This window comes from Telmatherina bonti (assembly GCF_933228915.1).
Source record: "Telmatherina bonti genome assembly, chromosome: 17".
NCBI classification, from domain to species: Eukaryota; Metazoa; Chordata; class Actinopteri; order Atheriniformes; family Telmatherinidae; genus Telmatherina; species Telmatherina bonti.
This window is the reverse complement of record NC_136615.1, coordinates 35,224,977-35,241,489: the sequence shown is the minus strand read 5'-3', so window position 1 is coordinate 35,241,489 and position 16,513 is coordinate 35,224,977. Positions and strand designations below refer to the sequence as shown.

Genomic DNA, 16,513 nt, shown 5'->3' with positions numbered 1-16,513 from the left:
TCACACACATCACACACATCACACACCATCACACACATCACACACCATCACACACATCACACACCATCACACACCATCACACACATCACACACCATCACACACATCACACACCATCACACACATCACAAACCATCACACACACCATCACACACATCACACACCATCACACACACATCACACACCATCACACACATCACACACCATCACACACATCACACACATTTCACACATTACACACCATCACACCCCCTCACACACATCACACACATCACACACCATCACACACACCATCACACACATCACACACACCATCACACACATCACACACCATCACACACCATCACACACATCACACACATCACACACATCACACACATCACACACCATGACACACATCACACACATTACACACCATCACACCCCCTCACACACATCACACACATCACACACCATCACACACACCATCACACACATCACACACCATCACACACATCACACACCATCACACACATCACACACATCACACACACCATCACACACATCACACACCATGACACACATCACACACCATCACACACATCACACACATCACACACCATCACACACATCACACACCATGACACACCATGACACACCATCACACACATCACACACATTACACACCATCACACACCATCACACACCATCACACACATCACACACATCACACACACCATCACACACATCACACACCATGACACACATCACACACCATCACACACATCACACACATCACACACCATCACACACATCACACACCATGACACACCATGACACACCATCACACACATCACACACATTACACACCATCACACACCATCACACACATCACACACCATCACACACATCACACACATCACACACACCATCACACACATCACACACCATGACACACATCACACACCATCACACACATCACACACATCACACACCATCACACACATCACACACCATGACACACCATGACACACCATCACACACATCACACACATTACACACCATCACACACATCACACACCATCACACACCATCACACACATCACACACCATCACACACATCACACACCATCACACACATCACACACCATCACACACATCACACACATTACACACCATCACACACCATCACACACCATCACACACCATCACACACATCACACACCATCACACACATCACACACCATCACACACATCACACACCATCACACACATCACACACCATCACACACATCACACACCATCACACACATCACACACATCACACACCATCACACACACCATGACACACATCACACACACCATGACACACATCACACACACCATCACACACCATCACACACCATCACACACATCACACACCATCACACACATCACACACCATCACACACACCATGACACACATCACACACCATCACACACCATGACACACATCACACACATCACACACCATGACACACATCACACACATCACACACCATCACACACACCATCACACACCATCACACACCATCACACACCATCACACACATCACACACCATCACACACCATCACACACATCACACACCATCACACACACCATGACACACATCACACACCATCACACACCATGACACACATCACACACATCACACACCATCACACACCATGACACACATCACACACATCACACACCATGACACACATCACACACATCACACACCATCACACACACCATCACACACATCACACACCATCACACACCATCACACACACCATGACACACATCACACACCATCACACACATCACACACCATCACACACACCATGACACACATCACACACCATCACACACCATCACACACATCACACACCATCACACACCATCACACACATCACACACCATCACACACATCACACACCATCACACACATCACACACCATGACACACATCACACACATCACACACCATCACACACATCACACACCATCACACACATCACACACCATGACACACATCACACACATCACACACCATGACACACATCACACACCATCACACACATCACACACCATGACACACATCACACACATCACACACCATGACACACATCACACACCATCACACACATCACACACCATGACACACATCACACACCATGACACACATCACACACATCACACACCATCACACACACCATCACACACCATCACACACCATCACACACCATCACACACCATCACACACATCACACACCATCACACACCATCACACACATCACACACCATCACACACATCACACACCATCACACACCATGACACACATCACACACATCACACACCATGACACACATCACACACATCACACACCATCACACACACCATCACACACCATCACACACCATCACACACCATCACACACATCACACACCATCACACACCATCACACACATCACACACCATCACACACACCATGACACACATCACACACCATCACACACCATGACACACATCACACACATCACACACCATCACACACATCACACACCATCACACACACCATCACACACCATCACACACCATCACACACATCACACACCATCACACACCATCACACACATCACACACCATCACACACATCACACACCATCACACACCATGACACACATCACACACATCACACACCATCACACACATCACACACCATCACACACACCATCACACACCATCACACACATCACACACATCACACACCATCACACACATCACACACCATCACACACCATGACACACATCACACACCATGACACACATCACACACCATCACACACCATGACACACATCACACACCATCACACACCATCACACACATCACACACACCATGACACACATCACACACCATCACACACCATGACACACATCACACACATCACACACCATCACACACATCACACACCATCACACACACCATCACACACCATCACACACCATCACACACATCACACACCATCACACACATCACACACCATCACACACCATGACACACATCACACACCATGACACACATCACACACCATCACACACCATGACACACATCACACACCATCACACACCATCACACACCATGACACACATCACACACCATGACACACATCACACACCATGACACACATCACACACATCACACACCATCACACACCATCACACACATCACACACCATCACACACCATGACACACATCACACACCATGACACACATCACACACATCACACACCATCACACACCATGACACACATCACACACATCACACACATCACACACCATGACACACATCACACACCATCACACACATCACACACATCACACACCATCACACACATCACACACCATCACACACATCACACACATCACACACCATGACACACATCACACACCATCACACACATCACACACCATCACACACATCACACACCATCACACACATCACACACCATCACACACATCACACACATCACACACATCACACACCATGACACACATCACACACATCACACACCATCACACACATCACACACCATCACACACCATCACACACCATGACACACATGACACACCATCACACACATCACACACATCACACACCATGACACACCATGACACACATCACACACCATGACACACATCACACACATCACACACCATCACACACATCACACACCATCACACACATCACACACCATGACACACATCACACACATCACACACCATCACACACCATCACACACATCACACACATCACACACCATCACACACCATGACACACATCACACACCATCACACACCATGACACACATCACACACATCACACACATCACACACCATCACACACCATGACACACATCACACACCATCACACACCATCACACACATCACACACCATCACACACCATCACACACATCACACACATCACACACCATCACACACATTACACACCATCACACACCATGACACACATCACACACATTACACACCATCACACACCATGACACACATCACACACCATCACAAACCATGACACACATCACACACCATCACACACCATCACACACCATCACACACATCACACACCATCACACACCATGACACACATCACACACATTACACACCATCACACACCATCACACACATCACACACCATCACACACCATGACACACATCACACACCATCACACACATCACACACCATCACACACCATGACACACATCACACACCATCACACACCATGACACACATCACACACCATCACACACCATCACACACCATCACACACATTACACACCATCACACACATCACACACCATCACACACATCACACACCATCACACACATTACACACCATCACACACCATGACACACATCACACACATTACACACCATCACACACCATGACACACATCACACACCATCACACACCATCACACACATCACACACCATCACACACATCACACACATCACACACCATCACACACATCACACACCATCACACACATCACACACCATCACACACATCACACACCATCACACACATTACACACATTACACACCATCACACACCATCACACACCATCACACACATCACACACCATCACACACATTACACACCATGACACACATCACACACCATCACACACATCACACACATCACACACATCACACACCATCACACACCATCACACACATCACACACCATCACACACATCACACACATCACACACCATCACACACATCACACACCATCACACACCATCACACACATCACACACCATCACACACATCACACACCATCACACACATCACACACATCACACACCATCACACACATCACACACCATCACACACATCACACACCATCACACACATTACACACATTACACACCATCACACACATCACACACCATGACACACATCACACACATCACACACCATCACACACCATCACACACCATCACACACCATCACACACATCACACACCATCACACACATCACACACCATCACACACATCACACACATCACACACCATCACACACATCACACACCATCACACACATCACACACCATCACACACATTACACACATTACACACCATCACACACCATCACACACATCACACACCATGACACACATCACACACATCACACACCATGACACACATCACACACATCACACACATCACACACCATGACACACATCACACACATCACACACCATCACACACCATCACACACATCACACACATCACACACCATCACACACATCACACACCATCACACACATCACACACATCACACACCATCACACACATTACACACATCACACACCATCACACACATCACACACATCACACACATCACACACATCACACACATCACACACCATGACACACATCACACACCATCAAACACATCACACACATCACACACCATGACACACATCACACACATCACACACCATGACACACATCACACACCATCACACACATCACACACATCACACACCATGACACACATCACACACATCACACACCATCACACACATCACACACCATCACACACATCACACACCATGACACACATCACACACATCACACACCATCACACACATTACACACCATCACACACCATGACACACATCACACACATTACACACCATCACACACCATCACACACATCACACACCATCACACACATCACACACATCACACACATCACACACCATGACACACATCACACACATCACACACATTACACACCATCACACACCATGACACACATCACACACATCACACACATCACACACCATCACACACCATCACACACCATCACACACATCACACACATCACACACATCACACACCATGACACACATCACACACATCACACACCATGACACACATCACACACCATGACACACATTACACACCATCACACACCATGACACACATCACACACCATCACACACATCACACACCATCACACACATCACACACATCACACACATCACACACATTACACACCATCACACACCATGACACACATCACACACATCACACACCATCACACACCATCACACACCATGACACACATCACACACATCACACACCATCACACACCATGACACACATCACACACATCACACACATTACACACCATCACACACATCACACACCATCACACACCATGACACACATCACACACATCACACACATCACACACCATCACACACATCACACACCATCACACACCATCACACACATCACACACCATCACACACATCACACACCATCACACACATCACACACCATCACACACATCACACACCATCACACACCATCACACACCATGACACACATCACACACATCACACACCATCACACACCATGACACACATCACACACCATCACACACCATCACACACATCACACACATCACACACATCACACACCATCACACACATCACACACCATCACACACCATCACACACATCACACACCATCACACACATCACACACCATCACACACATTACACACATTACACACCATCACACACCATCACACACATCACACACATCACACACATTACACACCATCACACACATCACACACCATCACACACATCACACACCATCACACACATTACACACATTACACACCATCACACACATCACACACATTACACACCATGACACACATCACACACCATCACACACATCACACACCATCACACACATCACACACCATCACACACATTACACACATCACACACCATCACACACCATCACACACATCACACACCATCACACACCATCACACACCATCACACACCATCACACACATCACACACCATCACACACCATCACACACCATCACACACATCACACACATTACACACCATCACACACCATCACACACATCACACACCATCACACACCATCACACACATCACACACATTACACACCATCACACACCATCACACACATCACACACCATCACACACCATCACACACATCACACACATTACACACCATCACACACCATCACACACATCACACACCATCACACACCATGACACACATCACACACCATCACACACATCACACACATTACACACCATCACACACCATGACACACATCACACACCATCACACACATCACACACATTACACACCATCACACACCATCACACACATCACACACATCACACACATTACACACCATCACACACCATGACACACATCACACACCATCACACACCATCACACACATCACACACATGACACACCATCACACACATTACACACCATGACACACATCACACACATGACACACATCACACCATGACACACATCACACACATTACACACCATGACACACATCACACACATTACACACCATGACACACATCACACACATCACACACATTACACACCATGACACACATCACACACATCACACACCATCACACCCCCTCACACACATTACACACCATGACACACATCACACACATTACACACCATGACACACATCACACACATCACACACCATCACACCCCCTCACACACATTACACACCATGACACACATCACACACATTACACACCATGACACACATCACACACATCACACACATCACACACCATGACACACATCACACACATCACACACCATCACACCCCCTCACACACATTACACACCATGACACACATCACACACATTACACACCATGACACACATCACACACATCACACACCATCACACACCATGACACACATCACACACATCACACACCATCACACCCCCTCACACACATTACACACCATGACACACATCACACACATTACACACCATGACACACATCACACACATTACACACCATGACACACATCACACACATTACACACCATGACACACATCACACACATCACACACATTACACACCATGACACACATCACACACATTACACACCATGACACACATGACACACATCACACACATTACACACCATGACACACATCACACACATCACACACATTACACACCATGACACACATCACACACATTACACACCATGACACACATCACACACATCACACACATTACACACATCACACACATCACACACATTACACACCATGACACACATCACACCATTGGGCACCATCATTACAAGACATTACACACCATCAGTTCTATCAAACACCTTCACACAGCTTCATGCCATCAGACATCATCAAACTCTATGAGATGACATAAGACTGGAGGTTTGGTTTGTGTCACTATCACCAAGACAAAAGGAACCTAAAAGGCAGCACACCGGAGGATCCAAGAGGATCAACATGGAGCTATCCTCAGTTGGAAGCAGCTCCAGATGGAAGAAGATTCTAAAATTTTCTCCTCCACCAGGAGGAGCAGGAGTCAACTATCTTGCTTTAATGAGCCTAAAGGTAACCGTTTTCACTGGGCTTTGCCAGACACTGCTGCTCGCTGCCATGGCAGCACAATAGCAGGCTCTGCTGAAACACAGCAGTACATCGCTACAGAAATTATGTTTGTGTGATTTCAGTGGATTTCAAAGTCACAAAAAACGGCAGTTGTTTGGCACAGTGAAGCTTTTTAGGCTTTTAGTCCGGCTTTATCGTCCTATGTTACCATCCTACGTTGCCATCCAACATTACCGTCCGGTTTTACAGTCCCATGTTACCGTCCTACGTTATCGTCCTGACATTACTGTCCTACGTTACATGCGACTTTATCGTCCTACGTTACCGTCCCGACATTACCGTCCTACGTTACAGGCGACTTTATCATCCTACGTTACCGTCCCGACATTACCGTCCTACGTTACAGGCGACTTTATCATCCTACATTACCGTCCCGACATTACCGTCCTAAGTTACCGTCCCGACATTACCATCCGGTTTTACAGTCCCATGTTACCGTCCTACGTTACCGTCCCAACATTACCGTCCTACGTTACATGCGACTTTATCGTCCTACCGTCCCGACATTACCGTCCGGTTTTACAGTCCCATGTTACCGTCCAACGTTACCGTCCCGACATTACCGTCCTACGCTACATGCGACTTTATCGTCCTACCGTCCCGACATTACCGTCCGGTTTTACAGTCCCATGTTACCGTCCTACGTTACCGTCCCGACATTACCGTCCTACGCTACATGCGACTTTATCGTCCTACCGTCCCGACATTACCGTCCGGTTTTACAGTCCCATGTTACCGTCCAACGTTACCGTCCCGACATTACCGTCCTACGTTACATGCGACTTTATCGTCCTACGTTACCGTCCCGACATTACCGTCCGGTTTTACATTCCCATGTTACCGTCCTACGTTACCGTCCCGACATTACCGTCCTACGTTACATGCGACTTTATCGTCCTACGTTACCGTCCCGACATTACCGTCCGGTTTTACAGTCCCATGTTACCGTCCAACGTTACCGTCCCGACATTACCGTCCTACGTTACATGCGACTTTATCGTCCTACGTTACCGTCCCGACATTACCGTCCGGTTTTACAGTCCCATGTTACCGTCCAACGTTACCGTCCCGACATTACCGTCCTACGCTACATGCGACTTTATCGTCCTACCGTCCCGACATTACCGTCCGGTTTTACAGTCCCATGTTACCGTCCTACGTTACCGTCCCGACATTACCGTCCTACGTTACATGCGACTTTATCGTCCTACGTTACCGTCCCGACATTACCGTCCGGTTTTACATTCCCATGTTACCGTCCTACGTTACCGTCCCGACATTACCGTCCTACTTTACCTTCGGACTTTACCGCTCGGATGTACCGTCCAGTTTTACAGTCCTACGTTACCGACCCACGTTACAGTCTGACTATACCGTCCGGCTTTACACTCGACTTTACCGTGCGGCTTCACCTTTATCCATGGTAGGCATCGAGGGCAGCTATATGCAGACATACCGTCCTTGGCAGAACTAATATGTAAGTGTTCTGCCTGCTACGATGCTGGACAGGATAGGGTGCCTCACATCAGCGTGCTTCACACGACACTCACCGGCGTTCCCTGTTTGGAAGTCTGCGTGGCCAGGTTGACGGGTTCCCTCTCCAGAGCTTGAAGCATGCGGAACATATCGATGGTTAACTCGCTGAACTTGACCTAAAAACAGAGGAAAGATTTGTGATGTCACTTAAGTGGGATTTCTGTCCAGTCTGGAGAGATCACTGGCGTTTTTCAGACACAGTAGATCACCAGAGAGCTGCCATGATGGTGGAACATCTTTAGTTAGAATATTAGAAATACAAATCAGACATTTCTTCCTGGTCATTGTGGAAGATGTGCTGCGCCTGTGCTGCAGCTGAAGAAGCCTCTGACTGAACACATACACTATTAGTCAGATGTGGACGGATCACTAACAGATTAGACACTGCAAGCCAGTATTTTACAATGCATTACAAGCAGCACATTAGTGGGTTAGAACCTGGTTGTTACAGTTGCCGATGATTAGTGCGTCGGCGAGGACGAGCTGCCCGACCACCATGCCTTGTTCCAGCGGAGGTACGCTTCCCTCCTGCAGCCTGTTGCTAGTGACAACCACAGAGTTGTTGTCGTTCATGACGACCACCGGATCAGCCTGTTTTGGAACGACAGAGGGAGAGCGGTGAATCTCTAAGAGCCGATCCGGTTACGATAAGCAAACAGCTCCACGGTTTCCTACCTCCACAAAGGCTGCCACTTCTTGCAGAACCAGGTTCCACTCCAGCTGGTCCTCTGTGTTGAATCTCTGCGTGTAGTCTTCAATTTCCTCTGATAACTCCTGGTGAGACAGAAAAACAGGCAGTGAAACCAAAACCACCCCGATGAAGCTGGACCTCCAGGCAGATCCAGCACATCTCTATGAACCTATGCATTAGGAATTGTCTCACTGCACATTTGTAAACATATGTGTGACACAGCAATGCAGCTCTACATGGTGTTGACCCTCTGGTCTAGACCAGGGTCTCGGCCTCGGTCTCATGACGGCGGCAGCCCTCCCTGCACCAACAGGCCAACTCACGTTCATCATGGCGCAAAAATTCATCAGCAGTTGGAATTTCGGCCAGGTGCGTTGGAGCAGGGATACATTGCAAACCTGCAAGGCTGCTGCTTGGTGGGACCGAGATGACCCTGGTCTAGTCTACAATTTGCCATCTTTCACTAATTTTGTTAGCTACATAATTTACCTTTATAACACTTTACCTTCCTTGTGTGGTTTCAGTCTTTTCAAAACAAAAGTCATGTGATTTTTTACAGATTTCTTTTCATTCTGATGTCCTGCATTAAAACACTGGACCGCAAATGACACAAAACATAAAATCCAAGAAAAAAAAAAAAAAGAGAAAACATGTTTAAGAATTGCTGACTTCTAAGCTTCTGTATAAACTTATAAACAATAAGTCATAAACAACTGTTTCCATCAAAATACATCAATATCTTAGGTGGTTTTTGTATTTACTTAGACTGGACTCAAGAAAAAAATTGATTTAATTAATTTCATGATTCTTCATAAATCACATAACAACATGAGCATACCTTCACCAACACTTTGACCAGGTCCATCTTGTTAAGCAGTAAACAGACGACTATGTAGCGAGCGTAATATCGAAGCTTCTTCACCACCAACTCAGGCCTGGTGAAAACATCAGGACATAAATCACTGTCACGTCTCACACCTGGCGACTACGACAGGAACAGCTGGAGGAGAAACATCACACCTGCAGCCTGATGCAGGACGGAGTAACAGCAACGTCCTGTTTCACCTCCCACAGGAAGTCACAACCATCTTAAGACCAGTTAGATGAGCTGGTTTTATAGTCAGAGTTGTCTTCTGTCATTACGTTATTATGTTTTTACCGCCATTTATCTGTTTGTGTTAAAGATAAAAGTTATGGACGGATTTTCATGAAATTTTCAGGACTTGTTGGAAATGTGAAAAGGAAGAACTGGTTTAATTTTAGAGGTGATCCGGATCAACGTTTGGATCCAGGAAGTTTTAAAAGGATTCTTTAATACTGTGCTTGGAAGAGGTTTGTGCTCTCCGAGTGCTTTTTTAGTTTACAGTATAAAACATACAACTTCCTGTTCCCTGTGGGCGGGGCTACAAGGACTACAGATACCTGATGCCGTCTGGCTCACATGTAAAGTTAAAGTTAAACGTCAACGTGCAGCGGGCCCAACGACGTGCAGCGGGCCCAACGACGTGCAGCGGGCCCAACGACGTGCAGCGGGCCCAACGACGTGCAGCGGGCCCAACGACGTGCAGCGGGCCCAACGACGTGCAGCGGGTCCAACGACGTGCAGCGGGCCCAACGACGTGCAGCGGGTCCAACGACGTGCAGCGGGCCCAACGTGCAGCGGGCCCAACGACGTGCAGCGGGCCCAACGACGTGCAGCGGGCCCAACGACGTGCAGCGGGCCCAACGACGTGCAGCGGGTCCAACGACGTGCAGCGGGCCCAACGACGTGCAGCGGGCCCAACGACGTGCAGCGGGCCCAACGACGTGCAGCGGGCCCAACGACGTGCAGCGGGCCCAACGACGTGCAGCGGGCCCAACGTGCAGCGGGCCCAACGTGCAGCGGGCCCAACGACGTGCAGCGGGCCCAACGACGTGCAGCGGGCCCAACGTGCAGCGGGCCCAACGTGCAGCGGGCCCAACGACGTGCAGCGGGCCCAACGACGTGCAGCGGGCCTAACGTGCAGCGGGTCCAACGACGTGCAGCGGGCCCAACGACGTGCAGCGGGCCCAACGACGTGCAGCGGGCCCAACGACGTGCAGCGGGTCCAACGACGTGCAGCGGGCCTAACGTGCAGCGGGTCCAACGACGTGCAGCGGGCCCAACGTGCAGCATGGGTTGGATGGTTTTATTGAGGACGCTTCCGAACTACAATAAAATCTGAAGGAGTTTGTTTAAATGTAAAGCTTTAACGGACTGAAAAGAAAAGCAGAAGATAAAACCCAACTGAAGCGCCTCACCTGTCCTCTTTGTTGACCTGAAAGTAGTAGGAGCGCTGACGGATAGCTGAGTAGAAGGAGAAGGCCTCGTTCAGATAGCTGGTTTCTGAGGTACGAAGGCTGAGGAGGAAGAGGAGGAAACATTATCACCTCGGACCAAACCTGGAAGGAACTAATAAAAACACTTCGGTGGGTCTCACCCCATCCCTGGGGTGAGACCTGGGAGGTGTGGGAGTGTGTTACTGCAGGTGGTCTGCAGGTGTTTGACTTACTAGTAGTGGTAATAAAGCTGGCCAATTTTGGATGCTACTTCTCCGATCTGCCATCTCTTCAGGCCGTACCGGGTGTCCAGAACCTGCCTGTCAATGGAAACAGGAAATCAGACACTCCATCACCGAGTTGCAGAATCCACCTGACTTTGCGTCAGTAAACGTATTTTGACAGGAATCACAGGTCCTCCGGCAGCCGGGCTCTCAGAGGATGATGGGAAATAACCTGTGTTGTTGCTGGAACTTCCACAGCTTGGTGTAGACGTCAAACGTCCTCCCGAAGTAGGACTGCCACTGCTTGTGTCCGTACTGAGGAAGGTCTCTGCAGAAACACAGAGGGAGAGAAGAATCATCACACAGCTTCACATTTTCCTGTTGGGTCCGGTTGTTCTGCCTCCTGTCCGAAACAAGTCGACACACTGGAAATAAACACAACCACAGGGGCTGCAGCGGTCTCAGAGAAGCTGAGACAGCCGATCAGAAAGTGTCCGAATGCGTCAGGATTTGCTCCCGGCAGTGGCGTTTTTTCTCCTGGGTTTTAGGTGGGGCTGAGCAGGCTTCCTGGAGGCTCAGGGTGGAGTCTGGAGAGCTGATGGAACACACCTGCAGCTCATCTGGCACTGGCTAGTGAAGCACCTGCAGGAGCTCCAGTCTCCGCCAGATTACCTGTGGTAAATCCGGCTCCTTGAGAATTCCCTGTTCTCTAAGCATTTACGTTAACTAGTGATGGCAGAAATGGAACATTAGCGAGATCGAATCGTTTGGATCGATTGTTCCAATAAAAGAATTGATCTTTTGGAACGTTCAGAACACATCGCCACAGCGGCACCTAGTGGCCAAAGTATTATTTCAAATGACTGAACTGAATAAAATGGAAGGTTTTGCTGATGTGTTTGGTCTGTTCCAACTTCTTTAGTTAGTTTCTAGAGATGTCAGTATGGAAGTCTGGACCTCAGCATAATTTCAGTGTATTTCTGGATGGGAGAATGCAACTGAAGTCAAGTTTCTTTACAAAATTCCTGAAACCATCAACGTCTACAATTAAAAAGGGTTTTGAGTCCTATTAGGTCAGGTTGACCAGTGTCTCGTCCAATTCCTTTAGTGTTCCTGTCAGGAAACAACAAAACGAAGTGAGGAGGAGGAATACTGCTAAAAACATTTTATAGCTAACATTAAAATAATCTTTATGTGTGAATGTAGATATATAAATGTGCCTTTTTTAGCTCAGGTGTGAAATTCATTCATTCTAAATCGCAGGCTTAACTAAAGAGTAAACTCTAATTTGTGATGAATAAAATTAATTAATAATTACTTCTTAAATTAAGTTTCTGATGCTGAATATAGTTCCTGTACCATAAACAGAACCAGCACTGGACTGGGTTTCCTAAGACTGATGGAGACATCAGGATGTTTGGTCCGCAGGTGTCTCCATATTGTTGTAGTATTACAACAAATGTTGCATGAAATGCATTTAACCTTTTTCTTCAAGGAGCTGAGATCCTAGACAGCTGACCTGGGACGCTTTGTACCTCCTTCCATCCTCATACAATTCTCAAAGAATGCTTTCCAAATAAACAGCTGTTCAGGAGAGATTTGCCGCTAATCAGAAAAGACACAAATTCATTTTGAATATCAGTATTTTAATTTTATGAAAATGTAGTGTATTTGTGAGTGTAGTAAACATTTTCACTTTCTTTTATTTATTTAGTTGTTTTATTGTGGACACAAGATTGAAAAGATCGCTGAGTTTTGTGTTTTACTAAGTTCTGACCTGTGGCTCTGACTAACGCGGCGCGGAACAACCGAGGCATTTCAGAACGATTGGTGACGTAATGGAACGCCATGTGGTCACGTGACTTCCACGTCTTGATTCAGATCGTGGAACGCTGTTTCGCATCGCACGTTTCACAGGAGCTTCAGTACAGACTGGAACACTGTTTCGATCTTGCCATCACTAATGTGAACCTCTGTTTTTTACTCCTTCTTGCGACATAGCACTGCCTCGCCTCACCTGGATCCACTCCACCAGTTCAAGAGCAATCACCAGCTGATCCACCTGCCTGCTCACCCTGCCATCTTGCTCACCACCAATGAGATCTGGACTCTCCTCTCCAGCCAATCAACCTTCTTGCGTGATCCAAGGCTTTTTTATTCGCAGCTTTTTCCTCCAACAATTTTGCTGTTTAGCAGGAGGAGGCAAATAAACTGAGCCGGGTCGGGAAATCCTTCCTGCATTTTCTCAGCCATGTTTGCCTTCCAAGTTTCTTCTTCACTACTTTGTATTTTCATCCTAACACGCTGTTTATATGCAGGGTGTGGCTATCAGGTATGCGCTGCTGGAGGAGGATGAGGGGAGCCGGGAGAAGAAGCTTACGAAATATAAGAAATGAACCACTCCATTTGGGTCGGAACGTTTGGATTGGTCAGAGTTTTTACAGATTTACAGTAAACTGAGGGGTCTAACTATATTTCTTATTGTTCATGATGACAGAATGTATAGACTACTATCAGGACGAGGAACCACTTCACCCAGAGGAACATGTCTCTGAGGAAGACCTACTGGAGCTTTAAGGACTTTTCTAGACGTATTTATGATGTTTTAATTCTGTTTTTATTTACTGACACGATCAGGAATCAAAGGTCCAAAACAGTCCAGCTGGCTCAGAAACTTCCTGGTAAAAGTCACTTTTAAAGCCTTTTGTTTATTTATTTATTTTGATTCAATTTATTTATGCATTTATTTTTATATATTTATTATGAATTAATTTCTGTTAGATTTTTTATTCATTTATAGTTATCGTTTTATTTAATATTTATTAGTATTCCAGTCTTTGTCTTTTTTATTTTAATGCCTTATTAGTCTCTGTGTCTGTTATGGATTCATGTCATGTAACAGAAAAACCAGCATTAAGGGGGAAAACAGCAGAAAAGAGGTTAAAAACGGATCATTTCCCAGTGAGTTTATGAAGTTCAGCATCACCGTGGCGACCAGGGAAGGTCTGGCGGGAAGGAAAGCCGTGGCAACAGGATGTCCCGTGGATGAAACTGAAGCTTCTTTGGCTCAGAGATGTTCCATCATTTCAGACCAGATGAGAAATTTCCTTTCATTTTTACCACTTTAAGGTTTTCCTGCTCAGGATGAAAATCTTATCCGTTCATCTGGACGTGGGGGCGG

General features: G+C 46.9%; 1 protein-coding gene across 1 annotated transcript in view; it reads right to left on the bottom strand.

The window, feature by feature from the left end:
- The window catches only part of scai (suppressor of cancer cell invasion), a gene marked incomplete at its 5' end in the record, with an annotated part of 37,073 nt that overhangs the window by 8,315 nt on the left and 12,245 nt on the right, over positions 1-16,513 (bottom strand). Inside the window, 7 exons of the mRNA XM_079257195.1 lie at positions 10,134-10,235; positions 10,558-10,710; positions 10,795-10,893; positions 11,649-11,745; positions 13,091-13,189; positions 13,342-13,428; positions 13,565-13,660. Of these exons, the coding sequence (XP_079113321.1) occupies positions 10,134-10,235; positions 10,558-10,710; positions 10,795-10,893; positions 11,649-11,745; positions 13,091-13,189; positions 13,342-13,428; positions 13,565-13,660 (733 nt within the window). The remainder of the gene's footprint in view (positions 1-10,133; positions 10,236-10,557; positions 10,711-10,794; positions 10,894-11,648; positions 11,746-13,090; positions 13,190-13,341; positions 13,429-13,564; positions 13,661-16,513) is intronic.